The sequence below is a fragment of the Budorcas taxicolor genome, chromosome 10, assembly GCF_023091745.1.
Source record: "Budorcas taxicolor isolate Tak-1 chromosome 10, Takin1.1, whole genome shotgun sequence".
NCBI lineage: Eukaryota > Metazoa > Chordata > Mammalia > Artiodactyla > Bovidae > Budorcas > Budorcas taxicolor.
In genome coordinates, this window is record NC_068919.1 from 43,227,337 (window position 1) to 43,238,918 (window position 11,582).

An 11,582-nucleotide genomic window follows, 5' to 3' on the forward strand; every position below is an offset into this window, starting at 1 on the left:
TTTCAGGATTCAGGATGTAATGAAGATGGAGCTTACTTAACCCTTACTAACAGTTTAAATTCTCAGGTCTGATTTTTATTCTTACTGACAACTTATATTACTCAGAGCTGTAAAAGTGTCTGCCAGAGTAGATTCCTGTTTTTCAGAGCCCAAGATTATAATCTGGTGGTTTTTATTGGGACTGCCTAGAGCCCTCCTTCCCTTTCTCACTGATTCTCAGCCCCAGTCCAGTTGGGCGAAGTGCCTGGGTAGCTGGGTTTCAGCAGCTGTCAATCTAGGGATATGCTTGCTCTTACCGAAAGTACATTCCTTCATTACACAGTAGATCTCATCTCCCTTATCAGAGACATGCTCCAGCAGTTTGCTGCTCATTCTGAATCACCAGTTTTGATTCTTTATTTCATCATTTCCATCATCATTCAAATATAGTGTTATTTGTACATCTTAAATGAAATTTAAATTTCTTCTCTTGAACCCCTCATTTCCTCCTCTAGCAACTACCTCATTTGTTTGCTCTGCTTTGAAGCTTAACTTCTTGAGAAAGTTGTTCATACTCAGTATTTCTAATTTCTCTTTTCTTTAGAAAAAATATTTTTACTCTGGAAGTAACCTCAAAGGTACAGAAGAGTTTGAAGTACAATGCAAAGAGTTTTGTTTTCCCCTGAACCATTTGAAAAGAATTGTCAACAGGTGCCTGTTACCTCTGGATACTTTAACTAATTTCCTATAAGTAAAAACATTGTTTTACATATTCATAATATGATCATTATGTACAATTAACATTTATACATCACCACCTTCTACTCCTCAGACCCCACTGAAGTATTTCAGATAACCCCAATAATACCCCTTTCAGCAAAAGCACCCAGTTCCGAATGATGGGTTGTATTTAGCTGTCCTGTCAGGCACAGTTCCTTAGACTCTTAGGACGTGGACAGTTATAAAGATTATATAGATTTATAGAGTGCCACTCAATTTTGGTTTGCCTGGTGTTTCTCTATGATTTAATTAAAGTAACAGAAATTTGACATTAATATCAGAGAACTGGTGGGATAGCCGTCTCACTGCTCCCTTCTGTCAGTGATACACGATTTCATATTGTCACTTACTGGTGTTATTGACTTTAATTACTTGATTAAGGTGGCGTCTTCCAAGTTTCTCCATATAAAGATATTTTTTTCTTGGTAGTTTACCCTGCTGTACTTTTTATTTTCTTATAAAACAGACTGTCATCTAACATCCTCCATAGCTATTTATTATGTTTTATTTTCTGTTCTCTCCATCCTTCTACTCAAGTACTACATAAGCAATTTGATTATGCTGTACATTGGTGTAGTTTGATTCATGGTTCTTCATTTGGGTATTGAGTTACTTGAAACTGTGGATTTATAGTTTTTATCAAATTTGGGAATTTTCAGTTATTATGTCTTCAATCATTTTTTCTTTCCTTTCTTCCACACACTATATTTCTCCTCTCCTCCATAGACTCCAATTGTATGATTATTAGGCTACCTGAACTTGTCTCCTAGCTCAGTGGTCTCAGTTTGTTTTCAGTCTGTTTTCTCACCGTGCTTCACTTTGGAGAGTTCCTGTTATTGTCTTCAAGTTCATTATTAATCTTTTCTTTCTGCAGTGTCTAATTGGTGCTAATTCCATCCAGTGTGCTTTTTATCTCTAAAAATTTGATTTAGGCCTTTTTAGTATCTTCCACCTAGATAGCATATTCAAAAGCAGAGACATTACTTTGCCAACAAAGGTCTGTCTAGTCAGGGCTATGGTTTTTCCAGTGGTCATGTATGGATGTGAGAGTTGGACTGTGAAGAAAGCTGAGCGCCGAAGAATTGATGCTTTTGAACTGTGTTGGAGAAGACTCTTGAGAGTCCCTTGGACTGCAAGGAGATCCAACCAGTCCATCCTAAAGGAGATCAGTCCTGGGTGTTCTTTGGAAGGAGTGATGCTAAAGCTGAAACTCCAGTACTTTGGCCACCTCATGTGAAGAGTTGACTCATTGGAAAAGACTCTGATGCTGGGAGGGATTAGGGGCAGGAGGAGAAGGGGACGACAGAGGATGAGATGGCTGGATGGCATCACCGACTCGATGGACATGAGTTTGAGTGAACTCCGGGAGTTGGTGTTGGACAAGAAGGCCTGGCGTGCTGCAATTCATGGGGTCGCAAAGAGTCAGACACGACTGAGCGACTGAACTGAACTGAACTGAACTGATGTCTCTTTTAATCATGTTTTCCTTATCTCTGTTTCCTTGGTCATGTAGACAATATTTACAACATCTATTTTAACAGCATCCTTATCTATTTATTTTATCATTTATGTCAATTCTGCATCTTTTTCTCATTTTTGGATTAATTAATTTGTATTAATTTTTTCTTCACTATGGGATATGTTTTTCTCCTACTTATTTGTATGCCTGGATTTTTTTTTATTACATTCTACAATTTGTGAATTTTTTTGTGTGTGTGGCATACTGGAAGTTTTCGTAGTCTTTAAATATTTGGATGTTTTGTTCTGTGGTCCAGTTAAATAACTCAGAAACATTTTGATCTGTTCTTTTAAACTTCGATAGGTGGGTCCACCTCAGCCGTTAGTCAAGGCCTACTTGGCACCACTACTGAGGATACCCTTTCTAAGACCCATCAATCCCCTATTTGTATGAGATCTTTCTACTCTGTCCAGCAGAGACACAAACTACTCCAGCCCTGTGCAATCACCAGGGACTACTTCACTTGATCCTTTCTGAAATTCATTTCATAGTTTCAAGCAGTTTTCTCCCACATATGTGCTGATCAGTATTCAGCCAAAGACTCTAAAGGAATCCTCTGGAGGCCTCCAGAGTGCGTGCTTGCTCTCTTTCTCTCTCTCTCTCTCTCTCTCCAGTGACTCTGTGTGTGTGTGTGTGTGTGTGTGTGTGTGTGTGTGCGTGTGTGTGTGTGTAGGGTTTTCTTCTCTGTCACTCCCTCATCAACTCAAGGAGGTTTCTGAAATCTGTTTGGGCAGCCCCCCCTGTGCTGTGGCCTAGAAATCTTTTCAAGCCGTAAGCTGGGGCGTGGGGCTTATCTTGCCTCCCTTCTCTCAGGGACAACTGTCCTCTGGTGCCTACTGTCTGATGTTTTAAAAAACATTTGTTCATTTTTTTTTTCCAGTTTTTAAGTTAAAGCAGGAGGGTTTAATTAGTCCCTGTTCCTCCATCATAGTCAAAATTGGAAGTCTAGAATACTACATTAGTTCTGCAAGGATGGGAATTTTTATTTTGTTCCCTAATTATTTCAACCTTCCAGAACTGTGACTAGCATATTAGGTACTCAGTAAATATTATTTGAATGGAGTCTTTGTTGATTAAGATTATATTTGAGAACTTTTTCAGCAATTATTTGAGTCTTTCCTATGTGCTGGCACTGATGACATAGTGGTGAATAAAATAGATATGATTCCTATATTCAAAGAGCCAAATGCCTGAAGGGAAATATCAAACGTCAAATAAACAAGCGGGAGTTGCAATTATAAATTGTGATAAGTGTTTTTCCATGAAGGAAAAGAGTGAGGAGACAGAATAGGTGAGGAAAGTGATGACTTCATCATTATTGGATAAGATAATCAGTCAAAACTCTGCAAAGAGGCAATATTTCAACTGACTTCTGAAGAGAAAGGAGGAGCCAGCCTGGTGAGGAGATGGTTCCAGGGACTTGTATGTGTGAAGCTTCGAGGCAGAAAAGAACTTGGAGCTTTCACAGAATTAGAGGAGACCAGTATGGGAGGGGATAACGCTACAACGTGAAATTGGAGAGATGGCAAAAGTAGGCAGGACCCACAGGCTGTTTTTGTGATGTCTTGGCTTTCTACAAACTACAATGAGAAGCTCTTGAAAGTTTTAAATAGGGAGTGATATGAGCCAATTTATATTTAAAACTATTTTTCTAGCTGCAGTATGGAGAATACTACTCCTGGCACAGTTGTAAAAGAGAAGTTATATACAGCTGAGATTCTTAAAATTTTTTGTGCCCCTAAGCTTGTTTGGCTGTCTGCTGAAGCATATGGTCTCCTTCTCAGAATAATGTTTTTAAATTACAAAGGAAATGAATTATACTAAAATATAGTTCGTCAGAATATTTTTAGGAAAGCTTTTGTGATACAGTTAAACATAGATACTTCTTTATTAACTGATTAGGTTATATAAGAATGGGTATGTACTTACAAAATGAAAGAACATAAAATGTTGATATATCTATACTAACTAATATGATGGAAAATATCTGATTTTTATTGATGACTAAATCACAGAAACTGTTAATGCTACTTGTATTGTCTACATCTATAATGGAAAGAAATGTTAGATTTCCATTTGAGATTGGTGAAAATAACAATGTCATTTTTTTTTTAATCTTTGAACTTCACAGACCACACCCTGAATTCAGTTCATCAAGCCCATCTTAGTCCATTTGAGCGACTATAAAAGAATGCCATAAACTAGGTGGCTTATGAACAACAGAAATTTATTCCTCATAGTTCTGGAGGCTAGAAGTCCAAGATCAAGGTACCATAGATGTGACATCTAGTAGGAGCCTGTTTCCTGGTTCATAGAAGACCATCTTCTCTCTATGATCTCACATGGGTAAAGGGGCAAGGGAGTTCTCTGGGGTCTCTTTCTATAAGAGCACTAATTCCATTCATGAGGGCTCTACTCTCATGACCTAAAAATGAAAATGAAAGTCATTCAGTTGTGTCCGACTCTTTGTAACCCCATGGACTGTAGCCTGCCAGGTTCCTCTGTCCATGGAATTCTCCAGGCCAGAGTATTGAAATGGGTAGCCTATCCCTTCTCCAGGGGATCTTCCCAACTCAGGAATTGAAAGTGAACCGGGGTCTCCTGCATTGCAGGTGGATTCTTTACCAGCTGAGCTACCAGGGAAGCCCCTCATGACCTAATCACCCACCAAAGGCCCCACCTCCAAACACCACCACATTGGGAATTAGATTTCAACATGAATTAAGGGTGTGGGGAGGAGACACAAACATTCAGTCTATAAAGATCCCTTGGAAATTTTTAGTTAAGAGGTTATTTCAGTAATTATGGAAAAGAAGATGGAGGCTTGGACTAAGGCATTTGCAGAAGAGGTGACAATAGGGACAAAGCTGAGATGTTTTTATGGGAGCATCCCTGTACAGTGTGCATGTACTCAATGGCTTTGGTAGGAGAGCTGGATTTGGCACGAACACAAGTCTCATCTTTCCTCAGGGTGTGCTGGCAGCTGTCACCTTGGTAGGAGGGTAGGGTTGGAGGTGAAAGGGATAAGACCAGGGCGAGAGGGAAGCCAGGGCTTCCTGCCTGCTCAGTGGCTGTTACTGCCCTAATGGGGGTGCAGGCAGGTCCCAAGTTGCTGGAGCAGACGCTCTAAGGGTTGGGTCCAAGCGGGTTCTATTCCCTTGAAGTGTGAACTCTACCCTATCCCAGCACCAGCACCCTTGGGAGCAGTGCTGGAGCAAAAGGGGCCCATTTGGGCTCTCAGCGTCTGTCAGGGTGCAAGCTGCTGTGGTACAGCCTCAGTTCAAGGCTGCTTCTGAGGCACTGCCTGTGAGAGTGCCAGTAATGGCTGCCCCCGCCCTGCTCACGCAGCGCTTCTGGTCAGAACCCCCTCTGCGTCTTAGAGCAGAGTTCTCTATGTCATGCAGCCCTCACTCCAGCGTAGAGTTATGACATGAATTAAGCAGGGCGGGAACATTCACTCAGCTCAAGCTGGGGGGCTCTGGGGCAGTCATGGGAAACCAACCAGCCACCAGTGCAATTTCAATCAGCCCTCTCCACTCTGCTTCAGGAGAAGGTGAGTGCGTACATGCATTCCTCCCAAGTAGACAGAGTCTGGGCTTCCCACAGCCCTCATGGTAGTCCTCCCAGTCATCCAGTCAGTCAAGGGAGCTGGTCTTCACTGGGCCAGACCTCAGGACTCGTGCCTGTAATATGTAGCTTGAACCATTTATTGCCCAGGGAGGATCTCTACCCCTGTAATCTCCCTTTTCTTCTGAGTCCCCTGCCTGAGCCACAGGTCCTGACCTGATTGCTTCTCTTCCCTTCCTACCCAATCCTGTGTAGATCTTTCTTTCAGCCTTGGTTGTACAGGAGACTTTGCCAGTTTCCAGTTAGTTTTCAGTGCCACATGTAGATGTATTTTTGATGTGTCTGTGGTGGGAGATAAGTTCCAGGTCCACCTACTCTGCGTCTTGATCATCTCTAAAATTTAAGATATTTTAGTAGGAACAATCAACAGAACAGAAAAGAGAGAGGTTACCTAAAGCTATTGAGGAAATCTTCATGGAAGAACTAGGCCTAGGAATGCGAAATGTGAAAGAATCTCATGAGAAATGTTAGCAGGTATGGTTAAAAAGCCAGAAGATTTGCCAGGCAGGCTATTGCTGTAACTCATTGAAAGGTAAAGGATAAAGGATAATATTAAGAATTAGAAAGAAAGAGCATTCCTAAAAATCAAGTCAAGAACACTAAGACTCAAGACTCTGGTACTCACGAGCTGTAAACTAGGGCGAACACTTACCTAATGAAACCTCAGCTTCACATATTAAAAATGAGGATAATAATAATAGCTTGTGACCTATAGTGTTATTTTAAGGATTAAATAAAATACTGTGTGTAAAGTAACATGTATCAAGGGCAGATAAATATTAGCGATTGTTCTAATTACCGCTAGGATTCTGACATTGTATTGGACCGTCACCCACAGGAGATTGCAATCTAGTTGAGGAAACATGATAGAACACATAATATATTTTCAGAATGAAATTGTTCAGAATCAAGTTTTCAAATACAAGATCTGAGCAACTCTAAGCTGTTAACACATTATTAACCAGAGACATATTAATTCCTCTCTTGTTATCCAAATGTTATAGACCAGAGATGTTTCAGTATTCCCTTACGTAACAAATCACCAGCCACAGGCATTAGCTTCTGCAAAAATTCCTCTGTCAATAACATGTTAAATTTTGCCCCGGATAGTGCTTTCTGTACCATAAAAAGACTGAAAATTCCTGCTGCACATTTGTATGTGACCATTGCAAATGAGTAGGGACACTGCTGTATCTCTTGTTAACAAGGAAGTTTTAGACATTACTATTGTCTAGTCTCTGCTGCTTGCATAATAATGACTATGACTCAAACAATTAAAAAACCAAAGCAATAAAAGTAATTGAGATTCTAAAAGTCTGTTCTTTGCTTTCATTTAGAGGAGCTAAGACAAGAACAGGCTGTTTCCTTTCATTCTGTCATAATAGCATTTCAAAAAGATGCACAAAGAATTTCAATTGACCTTTGGAACTAGCCCTGCATTTGAGTAGTTTGTATGTAGAAGGCTGTTTGAGTTGTTTGTATATAGATGGCTGTGGCTTAATGGCTATACATTAATGTTCAAATTCTTTTTCTGCAGCATACTTTGCTATATGACACTGAACCACTCCTGCAATGTGTTAAGCCTAAATTTTTAATCTATAAAAGGAGGATAACAGATCAGTAGAGAAAACTTAATGTCTGTAACAAAATAGAAACACAATAAAAATACTTTAATAATCAATGTAATGCCTATTAAACAGTGAGGATTTAAGCCAAAACTTATAACAAAGACAAAGAAGTTTGTTATATAATGATGTATAGGTCAATTTACTAAAAGGATACAACAATTATAAATATATATGCATCCAAAATCAGAGTGCCTAAATACATTAAGCACATATTAACAGAACTAAACAGAGAAACAGATAATACAATCGTAGTTGGAAACTTTACTACCTTACTTTCAACAATGGGAAGATCATCCAGACAGAAAATCAATAAGGAAATGTTGAACTCTACTTTAGACCAAGTGAGCCTAAAATATATATAGGACATTGCATCCAACAGCTTCAGAATATACATTCTTCTTAAGTGCACACAGAACATTCTCTTGGATAGGTCAAATGACAGGTCATAAAACAAGTCTTGGCAAATTTAAGAAGGCTGAAATCATACCAAGAATCTTTTCCAATCACAACTGTATGAAACTAAAAATCAGTAACAGGAATAAAGCTGGAAAGTTCACCAATATGCAGAAATTTAAAAACACACTTGTAAACAACCAGCCAATGGATCAAAGAAGAAATAAAAAGAAAAGTTAAAAGGTACCCTGAAACAAATTAAAAAAAAAAAAAGGAAATACAACATATGAAAACATATGGGATGCAGCAAAAACCAGTTCTAAGAGGGAAGTATATAGTGATAAATTTTTAAAGGTGTCAAACAACCTAACATTATACCGCAAGTAACTACTAACCAATTTTAAGCACAAAGTTCGTGAAAGGAAGCAAAAACAAAGATCAAAGAAGAAATAAATGAAATAAAGACCAGAAGGACAAAAGTCAGCAAAGCTAAGAACTATTTTTTGGAAAATTTAACAAAATTCACAAACCTTTGGCTAGGCTAAGGGGAAAAAAAAAAGAAAACTCAAATAAGTAAAACTGGAAATGAAAGAAGAGACATTATAACTGATATCACAGAAATACAAAGGATCATAAGATTCTACTATGAATCATTAAATGCAACAAACTGGATAATCTAAAAGACATGGATAAGTTTCTACAAACATGTAACTTACCAAGACTGAATCATTGAAAAAGAAATAGAAAATCTGAACAGACCAATTACCAGTAAGGAGATTGAATCAGTAATCGAAAATTCTCACCAAAGAAAATCTCAAGACTAGACGACTTTCCTGGTGAATTCTACCAAACATTTGAAAAATTAATGCCAATTCTTCTAAAACTCTTCCAAATAACTGAAGAGGAGAGAACACTTCCAAATTAATTTTACAAGGTCAGCATTACCCTGATACGAAAGCCACATAAGGACACTATAAGAAAACTGTAAGCTTATATCTCTGATGAATATGAATGCTAAAATTCTCAACAAAAATATTAGCAAACCAAACTCAACAGCACATTATGTGCTACATCACATTAATAGAATGAAAAATAAAAGTCACATGAGCATCTCATTAGAGAAAATTTAACAAAATACAACATTCTTTCCTGTTAATAACTATCAATAAATTGAATATAGAAGGAATGCACCTCAACATAATAAAGTCCATATATATCAAGCCCACAATTGACATCATACTCAATGGTAAAAGATTAAAAGTTTTTCTTGTAAGATCAGAAGCAAGACAAGGTTACCCACTCTCATGACTGTATTTAGCATAGTACTGGAGTTCCTAGCCAGAATAACCAGGAAGGAAAAAATAAATAAAAGGTATTGAAACCAAAACCAAAAAAGTAAAATTGTCTCTGTTTGCAGATGATGATCTTATATAGAGAAATCCTAATAATGTCACCCCCTCAAAAAAGAAAAAAAAAAAAACCTGTTAGAACTAATAAATGAACTCAGTAGCAGAATGAAAAAAATCAACATACAAAAATCAGTTGTGTTTAAGACTTTGATGGCAAACTATGCATTAGTTCTTGAAGTCTCTGCCCCAAAGTGACTCATATCACTTCTGCTTATGTCTCATTGAGCAAGTCTGATGCCTTTGTTGGGTATGTATAACCCACATGTAGGAGGGGCAGTGGATCATTTCAGAAATAATCCTGTCTCTCCACTTTTAGAGAGGACTGTCTTCCAGCAGTCACTCTGAGTTGCTGTTGTAGTAGTACACTGATGTGGGGAAATGTTTGTGTTGATTTCTAGAGTAAGTGTATTACGTCTTGTAAGAGACTGACTCTTGACTTTATGGTTCTGACCCCAGATGGCATTCTCCGGGTAGATCATCATCCACCTAGGCCCAAGATGCAGTTACAAATGACTTGTAATTTATTTCCTCATATTCAATTCCCCTTCAGTAGTGAAAATTTGCCACTGTCAAAGCTCATCAAAGAAAGGTACCCCAGAAGACATTCAACAAGGAGCTACAGAAATGTTACGAGAAATGACAGCATCACTGAGATCACTGACCAGCCTCCCAGGGGAATTCCTTAAAGCGTGTGATGCTTGGTTGAAGTAACACATAAAATATGTGTAATAAATTACATATAATATTATCATATATATAAAGTTACATGAGTACATATATAATACCTCCTCTTGTATTTGTTAAAAACAAATCAACATGGCTTTAGGCATCCCTAGCTCAATTTCTGAAGCAGAGAGACACAACTACAGAGTGATAATAATGGATAGCCTGTGTGAAAATCTTATAGTGTTGTAGGCACTAAGTGATGTATGTGGTTCACCTCATAAGCCCTTGCAGCCAGGGCTGGGACTGGGATGAGGGAAGGAAGCAACCTGCCCGGGGCACAGAATTTAAGGAGATGCCTGGACAAACACAAGGTTGATGCTTGCTTGACCCTGACCATGAATGCCTCCTTCAGTGCCTCACTCACCTCTCCCTAACCCTGGACCTGCTTGTAGCAACCCTATGAGGTCAAGATCATCAACTCCCTTCTTCACAGATGAGGAAACAGTAGCTTTTGAGGATGAATATTTTGCTTGACTTGAACCCAGGCAGCATGGACACCCGAGTCTGAGCCTTGACTCACTGAGCCTGCATCAGTGCCTTCGTCGACGCCTTAGCTAAAGTTTTGGTTGTTTTTGTCATCTTTTCCAGGTGTCCAAGGCAGCTGCAGATTTGATGGCCTACTGTGAAGCGCATGCCAAGGAAGATCCCCTCCTGACACCTGTTCCGGCTTCAGAAAACCCATTTAGGGAGAAGAAGTTTTTCTGTGCTATCCTTTAAGTCTTCAGGAGGAACCTGAGGAGCCTCGGGGCTCCAGGGACACTGATGTAGAGTTTTTAGCAAAGTGGGCGCCTTTCTAGTCCACAGCATTTAAAGAGAGGGAGGAGAACAATCCTGGAGTCTCCAGGCTTATGCATGTTTAAAGAACTGGTCCCCTTTATGAGTATGAAAGCTGATCCACACCCCAAGTTAAGAGATCTGATGTCTGGAGAACTGCCTAGAGGAGGGGAATATGTAAAGATAAAATTGATGTCATTTCTTTCCTGCTATCCCTCCCCAAACCTTATGTTTCTGCTTCATATTTAAAAAAATAAAAATTAAAACAGACAGCTGTACTGAGCTCAGATATGTATGACCTTCTTGGAATGAATATTGCCTTTAGAGTACCCTTTGACAAGCTGAGTCGCCCACTGTAGCCGTGGTTCGGTTCAATGGCGTTGATGTTTCATCTTTGTTTCTTTTCTTTTTCCCTTTTCCCCCACCCTTCCCTCCACCCCTCTCCATTAGAGTAGTGAAAAGATAGGCTGGATTTGTCTGTAAGACTGAACTCGAAGGATGAGCACCCAAAGGGTTTAGAGAGATTTCCCCGTGGTTTATCCTCATGGTAATAACAACAACAAATGCCGGTTATCTGTGTTCTCTGATCACTATTCCTAACATTTGTACATGATAGCTTTGATTCTGCGAGTAAAAGTAAATCATGTGTTGTGACTGGTGCTTTCATATATTTGTGACAGTTTTTGAGTAATACTGCATGAAAATGTCCCCATGTTACATCCATTCAGAAGTTTTGTTGTTTTACTA

The 11,582-nt window shown here is 39.0% G+C and overlaps 1 protein-coding gene across 1 annotated transcript in view; it reads left to right on the plus strand.

The window, feature by feature from the left end:
• Positions 1 to 10,778, plus strand: part of GNG2 (G protein subunit gamma 2) — a 128,652-nt gene extending 117,874 nt beyond the window's left edge. The window contains exon 4 of the mRNA XM_052647362.1: positions 10,650 to 10,778. Coding sequence (XP_052503322.1) covers positions 10,650 to 10,778 — 129 coding nt within the window. The remainder of the gene's footprint in view (positions 1 to 10,649) is intronic.
• The last annotated feature ends 804 nt before the right edge of the window (positions 10,779 to 11,582 follow it).